This window comes from Cavia porcellus, unplaced genomic scaffold (genome assembly GCF_034190915.1).
Source record: "Cavia porcellus strain 051 isolate PalLab524CR breed Dunkin Hartley unplaced genomic scaffold, mCavPor4.1 scaffold_5, whole genome shotgun sequence".
Classification (NCBI taxonomy): Eukaryota; Metazoa; Chordata; class Mammalia; order Rodentia; family Caviidae; genus Cavia; species Cavia porcellus.
The window spans coordinates 53,222,333-53,234,550 of NW_026947488.1; the positions used below are offsets into that span (position 1 = coordinate 53,222,333).

Genomic DNA, 12,218 nt, shown 5'->3' on the forward strand with positions numbered 1-12,218 from the left:
ATTGTATTTAATCTTTAAGGCAGGTAATACTTTACCTGTCTTAAAGTGTGAGAAACCACAGCCAGAAAGACAAGCAATTCAGCTCATCTGGAGAATGGTACAAGAGAGTTGTAAAAGAGAATTCCATAACTAGTAAGTACCACAAAGGAGCATGTGAAAATTGTGGGGCCATGACACACACACAAAAAGACTACTTTGAGAGACCTAGATGAATTGGAGCCAAAATTACAGGTACTAATATAGCTGCAGATGAACTTGTCCAGCCACAGTTGGTGTTTGACTACAATGAGAAGGGAGATCAGTTGAATGGCTATAATCCAGAAGAACACATAAAAACTGTGAAAGAGTATGCCAAAATGGATCTTGCAAAATGAACACTGAAAGCCCATTAACTCCAGAAAAATTAGAGTCCAGCAAATTAGTAGAACAAGTTAATCCTCCAAAACACTAGTGGGGAGAAGAAAAACCAAACTCTCAGACGGAAAGTGGTCATAATAGGAAGATGAGGATGAAGGTAAGTATGCAGGTGACATTGACATGCCTGTACAGAAGTTTGACTCCAAGAGATGAATCACTTTCCAGAATCTCAGGATTCAAGGTGTTGCAAAATATTTAAGAATTTGGATCCAAATTCTTCCTATTACAATCCAAAACCTAGAGGCAGTAAGAAAGAATCCATATGTCAGTGCAAGGAAGAATTCAGATGAAGTGAGTTCTGGAGGAGATAACTTCATTAGATACACAGGAGATACTATTTCAGTGACCCAGACTGTTGTTTTCCTGGGAAGCCTATGACAGAGGATCTGAAGTGCATCTGCAGCTGCTATATAAGTCCTTCTAAGTCAAAAAAGAAGACTTAAAGGAACAGCAAAAAGAGAGCATTCTGGAAAAACATGGTGGCCAAGAACACTTGCATGTGCCTTCAGTTGAATTTCTCTTAGCCCACTCTAAAGATTATGTGGAGTACTCAAGACATGACACAGTCATTGAAGGACAAGAGCAGGCTATTGCCTACTCCAAATATGAGGAGAATGTGAAGATCAACAGTCACAAACGTATCTGGGGATCCTACTGGAAAGGTAGATGGAATACACATACTATCACTAGTTTTTCAGGTATTCTATGAGGGAAGACTTAATTTGGAGAAATGTATTATAGATTACTGTAGATGAATCTACGAAAAAGCCTTATACTGCCATGGAGATGTATAAAGAATAACTAAAAGAGGAGGAAAAGAAGAAGCACTAAAAAAGCAACTCAGAGAATGATGATGAAGAAAAGAAACTGAAAAAGGCATTGAATGCAGAGAAAGCCTGCCTTTTTCTAGTCAAGGATTAGCATGTAGATTGATGAGAGGAAGCGACCTTATAATAGCATACGTGAAACTTGGGAGCCTACTACAGAGGAAGTGGAGGCTTTTGGAATGAAATGTCAGACACCAAATGACCCTATGACCTCTTTCCTTGGACAGTAGTCATCCAGGATACACAGGAGATATTATTTCATCAGGAGGATGCAACTGATGCACTCTTCACTTTCTTGATATGTAGGGAAAGAATCCTTTCCTTCTCTTCTTGCTGCCTAATTTTAATAAAGCTTCGGAAGTCTTGAAGTAACTGTATTCTTTTCCACACTGAATAAACAAAATAGAAGAGAAGCAAAGTACATTACATATGGATTAAGAGTGGAAATAATCTAATTTTACATTAGTGATGGGGAAAAGTATTGGTTGTCTATCAAAAATGTATTCTACTCAACAGTTAAGTTTCTATTTCCTCAGTTTTTCTAACACTTTACCTAATGTTATTACACACTTTGAAAGGAAATTTATTACTTTCTCCAAAACTAGAACTTATTTTTTATAATTAGAGGGGCTGGGGATTTAGCTCAGCGGCATAAGCACCTGCCTTGCAAGCAGGTGGTCGTGAGTTCGATCCCCCGTACTGATAAAAAAAAGAAAAAGACCAAAAAAAAAAAATTATAATTAGAAATTGCAATAGTCATTTAACTCTTAATTGTAGTTGTTTTTTAACCATTTGTTTTAAGTGACATTCTTGGAAATAAATTTATATATTTATAAATATATATTTAATTTATATATGAATATATAATTTATATATAAATATATATTTACATTATATATATATTCAGTTGGGGATGGAGCTACAGGTCTGTAATCCCAACTACCCAGGAGGTTGAAGCAAGAGAATGGCAAATTCAAGATCAAGCTGGGCAATTTAGTGAGACTCTATCTCAAAATTAAAAAAAAAAAAAAGTCTGGAGAGGTAACATAGTGAATACAGCACTTGCCTAGCCATGGGTTCAATTCCCAGACTGCAAAAAAACAAAACAAAAACCCAAAAGGGTCAGGGATATAGCTCAGCAGCATAAGCACATGACTGGCAAGTGCAAGGTATTAAATAAATAAGCTCCAAGAAACAAAACACATACACTCACATGCGCACAAATATCTCGCATTCATGTATTCTAAAACTGGTATTTTTGTCCTGCTTGCTTTGCTCTTTCTCTAGGTTCATTTTACTGTCACAGTTCTTTTATTAGTCTGTGTTTAGAGACAAGGCCTCACAGGGTCATTCTGGCTGGATTTGAACTTATGATCCTCTTGCTTCAGCCTCCTGAGTGCTGGGATTACATGTCTACACCGCTTCTATTCCACTGTCATCATTCTTGAAATTCCTGGCAACAGCTCTTACTGGCAGCCCTCTTTGCCTTAGGAGCAAACACCTAAAGTTGTGGGAGTTTTAAGAATGGAAAGACTAGCTGACTGGGGCTGGGGATTTAGCTTAGCGGCATAAGCGCCTGCCTTGCAAGCAGGCAGTCGTGAGTTCGATCCCCAGTACCGATAAAAATGAAAAAGACAAAAAAAAAAAAAAAAAAAAAGGCTGACTATGATGGCGCACACCTGTAATCCCAGCAGTTAGGAGGCTGAGGCAGGAGGATCCTTGCAAATTTGAGACCAGTTTGGGCTACAAAGTGAGCTCAAGGCCAGCCTCAACTGCACAGGGACACCCTGTCTCAAAAAGACAAAATAAAGCAAAACAAAAAAACAGGCTAACTTCAGGAAGTCAGTTTGGTGGATTAGCAATACTGTTTAGAAGAAAAGTTCTCATGGCAGTTTTTAAAACTGTCTGTGGGCCCAAAATCTGTTTTTGTTTGAGATACAGTCTTGCTATGTAGTTCCAGTTGGCCTTCAACTCACTATGTAGTACAGGTTGTCCTCTAATTCACAGTTGTCCTTCTCCCTCATGCTCCCAAGTGCTGGGTTTACAGGCAGGTACCACCATGCCCAACAAATTTCTTCAGTCCTTTTTGGGGGGGCCGAGGGGCAAGGGATCAAACTCATGACCTTACACTTGCCAGGCAGGTGCTTGTGCCGCAGAGCTAGATCCCTGGCCCTAATTTCTTCAGTCGTTACTTTGTATATGTTCATCAGAAATCACTTCTTTGGTGTGGCAAGTATGATGAATTACAACGAAAGGCAATATGGTGTAAAGAAAACTTAATTGTACTCTGTGTATTGCCAATTAGCTCTATAATGTTGGGCAGGCTATTCCATGTATGCTAGCCATACTTTCCCATGTGTAAACAGGTTTTGTGTATGCCCTACTTAGAATCTGGTGGGTTGACGTTTGTGAAGAATACTGTTGTAAACTATAAATTGCTTTGTGAGTAAATATTACTGTCTCTGATAAACAATACTGGGGTTCTCGCCAACAAATAACCTAATTCTTTTTTTTTTTTTTTGTCTTTTTCCTTTTTATCGGTACCAGGGATCAAACTCATGACTGCCTGCTTGCAAGGCAGGCACTTATGCCGCTGAGCTAAATCCCCAGCCCCTAATAACCTAATTCTTGACCAGGAATGTTGCTAGCTCAGTGGTACAGCACCTGCTTATTAACAAGTGTGAGATTCTGAGTTTAGTTCCTGGTGCCAAAAAAGAAAAGAGGAAAGATAATATTAACTATCTTGTATTTGGAAAACAAATCAGTGAAGAAGATTGCTGATTTTTTAATGTGAATTATTTATTTTCCTATGTTTTGATCCTGTTTGTCTGTACTTCAGTGGAAAAGTCTGTTATGTCACACAGCAGTGATATTCTTAGTATAAAATATAACTGGGACTGAGCTTGTGTTGGCAGTCTTCAGCAGACCTATGCAGTTGCTATGAAAGTTAACTTTCCTGTAGATTTTCACTTGTACTACCTACTGTCTTAAGAATCTTTGAGGGCTGGTCATGAGCCAAGGGATGCATTTAGTAGAGTCTCAGCTCTGGTACAAGTCTTCACATGTTGACAATTGCAAAGTGGAGTTGTGAAGTCTGTAAGACCAGCTGAGATGTTAAATTCAGCATCCCTCAATCCCAGTGTCCTGGTAGTGGAGCGCAAGAACTTTCTTTGCTATTCTGGGGAAAAATGTTTGATCTATCTTTTTTTTTTTTGCAGCATCATGTTAAGATCCCTTGGAATATACTTAGGTACACCTATGAGAGCTTGGGATTTGAGAATTTTAGCAGGTTTCAGTCTTAATTTAAGCTTAACACTGCTTCAGGAAAATATTACTTTGTTTTTACTTACAGATCTGTGATGCTTTAGGATCCAGACCTGTTCATCAAATTCATGGTTTTACTTGAGTAATTTTCGTGAATCCTTTGCTTGAGTAGCTTAATGATCCAACATTTCAAATGAAGAATAAAAATCTGTGTGAAGATAGTAAATAGTAGACAAAAGTGGCGAGCCACTAAAATTGATTGTATCATTCTACCGATTTGTTAACCTCTCTCCCCACAGGTTACTTCACTAGGAGATGCTGATAGATTGCTGCTCTGTGAATTCTGGAGAAAAGACCTAGCAAGAATGGGGAAGGGTGCAATATATATATGTCACACATGTGTTTGGCGTATCTCAGCTACCTGTGTTTCATAACAGTAAGAGAATCAAGTCATAGACAAACCTGATGATTCTGACTTAGATTTTTTTTCTGTGACTTTTCATCAATGATATTAAAACCATTTCATATTCTTTCACAGGGTTTACTGACAACCTGATATCTAGCTATATGCAGGATTGTAAAGAAGGGCCGCCTAAATTATAGGATATTCTGTAAGAATAAGACATCATTGCCTTTGTAGTGCTTGAAGTAAAAGGAATCTCAGAGTTGACATGCCCATGGTGACTTCTGACAGGGAAAATATGCCATCCTCAATAATAGGTCATATGTGCACAGCTACTATAAAAAATATGCTTGTTGTCTGAGTGCTCCTTGCCTTAAAAATTCCTGAATGTATTGCCTCCAAGTGGTAAAATCAGAATTTGCAGTTGAGTAAATGCCGTGTTAACTTGTTCTAGTGGTTACTACTGATTGCTTTTCCGTGTTAACTTGTTCTAGTGGTTACTACTGATTGCTTTTCAAATGATGGCCAACATGCTTTTTGGATTTGGTATGCACAGTATGCTATGACAGCAGTACCTCCCTCTGTAGCCTGGTGCAAAGCCTCTGTTTCCTCCAGCATGACTGATTGATTGTATTCAGCCCTTTCTACAAAAGCTTTTATTCTCCTTTTTTGAACTAGATACTGTTCGCTGCTGATAATAAAAACAATTTGACAACTAACACAAAATATAGTCACTAAGATACAAGTTCTGTTGTGTATTCACCTTTCTCTGTGAAAGTTTAGTCTTTGAGGAGATGGAAATGGGATATAAAATATTCCCACCAAACGAGGTGAAGTGAGTGACTATTTAATCCTGCTCCTGCCAGTCTTTTTTGAGTAATTAAACTTGAAGTATCAACATTTATTGAGCCTTCACTCAATATTCTTATATTCTGTGGTAAGGTTTTTACATGTACTGTATTTCCATAATGTTTACAACTACCCTATCAAGTAGGTTCTGTGATCCCCACTTTACAGATGAGGAAACTAAAGCACAAAGTTAAGGAGCTTGCTGAAGGTCATGGAATAGGGACAGGATTCAAATTTAGGGAGCCTTGCTTAGAGCCCAAGCTCTTAAATGATGTGATGTACTGTTCATGTGTTTGGAAGGGGGCCGTATTGACCTCCTGCGTGGGTAGAGCTTGACAGACTGATGTTCACCTGATCCTTTCTGCCTACAGAACTTTCTTTCCTGATCAGTTCCTGAGGTAGATTGCCTATCCCTAATATCAAGTAGGAATTGCTGAACAAGACAGAAAGTCCCTTTTCTACAGTTCCTGATGACTTGATATTTGACCTTTGTCAGCTGGATGATCTAGTCCCTCTGAACATGTTTCCTCCTCTGTAAAGTGGAAATGTTACTTCATGGGATCATTAGGGATTAAGTAACATAGCTTAGCAGTTTCTGGCTCTGAGTAAACACTTAATAAATGTTAGCAATTTTTATTGTCATTGTCCTTCAGCCTTGATTGAGGTCAAGCCAGGAAACAGTTTCCCGGGAGAACAGATTCTAAGTCCTAGGTAGGTGGGCAGTTTTCCTTTGGTTTTGACAAGACAATACTCTTATTGTGTGTATTTCTCTTGTCTTTTCTGGTGAGAAAAAGCAGAGAAGTAAAGCATTATTTGACAGATATATGGGTCCAAGCAAGAAACTGAGGTCCATTGAAAAACTCAGAGCTTTGTCTGAGGAGACACAGAGGACCCTAGAAGGTGGAGAATGTACATAGTACAAGGGCTAGTTGCAGAGTCACATTCTTGGCTAGTTCACTTATAAGCATGTGTGAGGGTCTCTTGTTGTTAGGTAGAGACTTTTTTCCTGCACTCTACTACAAATCTACTGGCTTGTGTTTATTAAACAAAATTTAATATATTTTTTTTCTGGATGTGAAACAAAATTTGTGACTTGAAAAAATTGGAAAAGCAAGGGAGCTCTGTGTCTGCAGGCTTATTGAACTCCTTTTGTATCTGTTCTGCTGCCATACTTCCCCAAAGGCTTATTTGCCAGTGGTTGCTATTCAGATCTCAGGGTTGGCTCACTCTGCAGGCTCCAAGCCAGAATGATTTTGCTGCCACTGCTGTCACCACTACTACTGCTGCTACCAGCCACTCAGTTTCCTGCTGTAAGAAAGTAATATGTTGTGGAACTTTTAACTTCCTTCTTTCTTCTTGTCTTTAGTGTTGATCGATCTCTCTCTCTCTCTTTCTGTCTGTCTGTCCGTCTGTCTGTCTGTCTGTCTCTTTCTGCTTTTGCCAAGCAGTCAGTATTCCAAAGAAAATGTTTAGGCACCAAAGTTAAAGATCTTATGTCTCTGCAAAAAGATGTGAATTAGCCTCTGAGCTGCAGAAGAGTAAGCTTTCTTCTTGATAGTGTACTAGTTCATGAACCAGGTGGGGGACTTGGCTGGGATTCATGGAAATTCACTGCATAACTTCTAAAGGACTAGACTGGGCCTTGCCTGCCCAAGGACAGCACCCCAGCCAACTGGAGCCGAGACTGAAGACTGAATTCACCTTCTACTCCCCTTGCCTGAGCTTAAGTTTTCTCTGCTACACTGCCCCAAGTTAGTGGCTTGAAACAGCCAATTCCTTTTGCTGATACATAAGTTTACAAAATGTTTCAGCTTGGGAACTGGAAAGGCTCTCTGTGCCTTCCTATCTGTCTCTAATTCTCTTAAGGTTGATGTTAATGGCTTCAATCTTTTTCTTTCAGGGAACTGTAATGATCCATGACAAAGAAGTCACTCTCGAGTATGTACCAAACCTGGATTTTTGGTACTGCAAAAGAGTAAGTACCAAGACTTCCTTTCTTAAGGAGTAAGCATCCTTCATTACAGGACTTGGATGTGTTCAAGAATGTTGCCCATGTAGCATTGCACTGCCAGAGACAAAGCTCTGCTCCCTCAGTTCAATTCAATCAATTAAACTGAAGGTTAGAGCAAAATCATCCATATTTCCTGTTTCTCAGACATTGCATTGTTTTGGGCATGTATCTGCACTGGCATTCTATATACTTTCCCAAGGGTATATGCCAGTGCTTCTGTTGATTTTTGAAAAGAGTAACAATTGCTCTTACAACCTTAATCATCCTTTCTGGAGGTGGTCACAAGGAAATTATTGAAAAGGTAGATTTGGAGAGCCTGGTTGTTTAGGAGTTATACACATTTTGGGTATTCTAGAATTTATGAGGGTAAAGAACTTGGAGCACCATGGCATTTACCTCTGTTAATTCTGTATTCTCTTTTAGAGTATCATATTTAAATATTTTAGGGGTTTTGTTTTGTTTTGGTTTTTTTGTGCCACCAATACTGCAGATGTTGAATCCAGAGCCTGGATTCAACCCTGAGTTACATTCACCCTGAGTTACATTCTGGCCCTCATTTTATTTTTTATTTTGAGATAAGTGCTCACTAAGCTGCTCAAGCTGGGCTCAAACCTGTGATTTTTCTGCCTCAGCCTTTCAGTATACTGGGAATACAGGTGTGTGGCACCATGCCTGACGTAGGCTATACTTTTATTAGGGGACCACTTTGTTTGCAATGAGTATGACAGTATAACTAGTTTTTATTGCTATAGGTTGACTTAAAAATAGTTATAGACATTCATGATTTCTGAACCATAATTCATTCAAAGTATTACAGAACTTGATAATTCAGTAGAAACTTCAGCTTGATGTTTTTGTTAGTCTCAATGAAATACAAATAGATAACGATGATTGTTATTCTCCGAAGCACTCATATTTCATTGATACCTTAAAAGCATTTAACTTTTATTTAGATACTGTAGTAAAATACACAGAATATAAAATTTACCATTTTAACCACTTAAAAACATATAACTCGGGGCTGGGGATTTAGCTCAGCGGCATAAGCACCTGCCTTGCAAGCAGGCAGTCGTGAGTTCGATCCCTGGTACCAATAAAAAGTTAAAAAACAAACAAACAAACAAACGTATAACTCCTACTCATGAGTTGGAGGCAGGAGGATCATTTGAGCCCAGGAGTTTGAGGCCACTCTGAGTAACATAGCAGGACTCCATCTCAAAAACAAATCAGTGGTATCAAGTATCTTAACAATATAGTGCTGTCTACTTCAGAACTTTTTTTGGACTCAAACCCAGACCCTCACATATACTAGGCAAGCACTCTACTACTCAGCCACATTCCTTTACCCCTTAAATGTTTATAAGCAGTATTCATATTAGCCAAAAAGTAAAAACAGTACAAAGTCATAAATTTATGAATTTGGGCAAACAAAATTGGTATATACTAGGTTCATAAATGGAATGTTATTGAGCAATAAAAAGAAACACAAGGGCCAGGGATATAATTCAGCAGCACAGTGTCTACCTGGCAAACACAAGGTCATGAGTTCGATTCCTGCTACCAAAAGAAAAAGAAAGTAAAAATGAATGCAATACTGATACATTCTATCTGATCAATTTGGATGATCAATTTGGATGAACCTTGAAAATACTGGAGCAGACAAATGACCATATGTGTTGCACTATTCCATATTATGGAATATGATTAAGAAATAACTCTACTATGTATCTTTTGGGATAACAAAAATGTTCTGAAATTAGAGTGTGGTGGTAACTACACTATACATTTACTAAAAAAAATTGACTTGTGTGGTAGGGCATATGTATGCCTATAATCCCAGCACTCAAGAGGCTGATATAGGAGGATCACTGCAAGTTTGAGGCCAACCTGGGTTACATAATGAGTTCAAGGCCAGCCTGAACTACACAGCTAGACCCTATCAGAAAGAAGGAAGAAAGAAAGAAAAAGAGAAAAAAATTGAATTATGCACCTCAGTAGATGAGTATTAAGAGTATTTAAATTGTATCTACCCACTAGGCATAATGGTGCACACCTATAATTCCAGCACTCTTAGAGGCTGAGACAGGAGGATTGCACATTTGAGCCCTGCCTTTCCAACTTAGCGAGATCTTGTCTTAAAACAAAAAGGATAGGGGCTGGGGATTTAGCTCAGCGGCATTAGCGCCTGCTTTGCCAGCAGGCAGTCATGAGTTTGATACCCGGTACCGATAAAAAGGAAAAAGACAAAACAAAACAAAAAGGATAGAGGTGTAGCTCAATACGAAGGCCACCACATATATTGTGGGGGAAGAAGGGCTGGAATCCTGACTGTGCTATTTACCAACTTCATAGTAATCAGCTGAAGTGACAAAGATCCTTTAGATTCTAGTGGTTTTAAACAGTAAACAAATCTCTGCTCATATTACACATCGAGGTCTATGGATCATGCCAGATAGCTTCTTATCATAGGACTCAGGCCAAAGGAATGGTCCCAGTGTGGGTTTGTGTTCTGGCTTAGGAAAGACCAAAAGGTTCATTCACACAAGCTATGGGTCTTAAGCTTCTGCCAGACCTGGGGTGGTCATGTTCACTCTCACTCTACTGGCTAAAGGAAGACATATGGCCATGACTGACAGTGGAGAAAGCAATTGTACTCACCCTACCAGAGGTACTATAGTCACTGGAGAATAGGCTGGGGCTTGTGTACGATCTGCTTATGGGGAAGATAGTGATGAAATAACTGTGATTCAGATTATGTTCACATAGGGGTTGGGAATTTAGGTGAGTTTGATCCTTGGTACCGACAAAAAAAAAAAGAGAGATTATTTCACAAATTCAGGCAGGAACTATATTCACATTGCAAGTGTCTTTTTCCTTGTTGTAGGCTAGTAACTGTTTTATTCCCTTTAATGTCCTTCACATAGCTGCCAGATATACCACATTTGTTCTCTTTTCTTCTCATTGTCAGTGTTTGAGAAAGGAGTTGGTAATTGATTTCTTCTAAATTCTAGCCAAATGTAAGTGGGAGTTTTGTAACCAGTCCAAAACCTAGTTTTGAATTAGGTGTGGTGGTACACACGTGGGAGCCTGAGGCAGTGAATCACTAATGAGTTCAAGGCCAGCATGGGCAACAAAGTGAGTTCAAAGCCAGCTGAATTATGTAGTGAGACCCTGTCTCAAAAAAAAGTGGGAGTAGGGGCTGGGGATTTAGCTCAGCGGCATAAGCACCTGCCTTGTAAGCAGGCGGTCATGAATTTGATCCCTGGTACCGATTAAAAAAAAAAAGTGGAAATAGGAGGAGGGGGCAGGAATTTAGCTCAGCAGCTCAGTTGCTTACCTGGTAAGTGCCAGGTTGTGAATTTGAACCCCAGAACCAAAAAAAAAAAAAAAAGAACCAAGACCAAGTTTTGAATGCAGACTAAATGGCAGTGGCTTTAGGGCAATAGTATCTTTTTTTTTTTTTTTTTGATCTTTTTCGTTTTTTATCAGTACCAGGGATCAAACTCACGACCGCCTGCAAGGCAGGAGCTTATGCCGCTGAGCTAAATCCCCAGCCCAGCGCAATAGTATCTTTTAAGCCATTAAACAGTCCAGTTTCCTTAGTTCATCTTCCCACCTTTTTTTCCTTAGTTCTTTCCCTATAGGAATCTTTGTCCAAAGCAAAACACATTGCAAGCTGCTTCAAAGTCCAAATAATGGCTGGGGATTTAGCTCAGTGGCATAAGCACCTGCCTTGCAAGCAGGCAGTCGTGAGTTCGATCCCTGGTACCGATAAAAAGGAAAAAGACAAAAACAAAACAAAACAAAGTCCAAATAATGTAAGAAAAGGCAGATCTCATCAAATCCTATCTGCCAGCACTAAAATAATCGGGCTCTTTAGACTTTGAGGAGATCTCATTTTTGGCAAATGTTATTGTATTGGATATTTTTAAGGTTCTTAAACATGTTTTTGGTCAAACTGAATTCTTTGCTTTTACATTACAGTGTAAGACCAGCACTGGTGGGCATCGATCTTCATGTTCATTCTGCAAGTGTCCAAAGGAAGGTGAGCAGAAGTTGTGGTTTTATCTTGTACACTGAATAAAGCAAATTTTGTATTTCCTTGGCTTTCACAAATTGATACCCCTAAGTACAAATTGATCTATAAAGCTTTTAAAAGTGCACTTCTTTGTTTTGTTTTGTTTGGTCTGGTTTTTTTTTTTGCGGGGGGGGGAGGTGGTTTGTTTATTTTCATTGGTAGCAGGATTTGAACTCAGGACCTCACATTTGCCAGAAAGACACTGTGCCACTGAGCTATATCCCGGCTTTTTTGTCTTTTTTTGAGACAGGATTTCACTATGTAATTCAAGCTGACCTCGAATTCACAGTGATCCTCCTGTCTCAGCCTGGGCTATACAGTGAGTTCAGAGCCAATCTGGGACTCAGGATGAGGCCTTGATTTAAAAGA

At 39.1% G+C, this 12,218-nt stretch overlaps 1 protein-coding gene and 1 pseudogene across 7 annotated transcripts in view; both read left to right on the forward strand.

Moving 5' to 3' along the window:
- LOC100713690 (pre-mRNA-splicing factor SLU7-like) overlaps positions 1-4,573 on the forward strand; it is a 33,986-nt pseudogene extending 29,413 nt beyond the window's left edge.
- Positions 1-12,218, forward strand: part of Rbm6 (RNA binding motif protein 6) — a 104,166-nt gene that overhangs the window by 75,510 nt on the left and 16,438 nt on the right. For 6 of the 7 annotated variants that reach the window (XM_063248885.1, XM_063248884.1, XM_063248886.1 and 3 more), the window contains 2 exons: positions 7,661-7,735; positions 11,756-11,816. In XM_063248885.1, the coding sequence (XP_063104955.1) occupies positions 7,661-7,735; positions 11,756-11,816 (136 nt within the window). Of the gene's footprint in view, positions 1-6,449; positions 6,472-7,660; positions 7,736-11,755; positions 11,817-12,218 lie in introns of those variants that run through there. The other variant, XM_063248891.1, reaches the window with a different exon arrangement.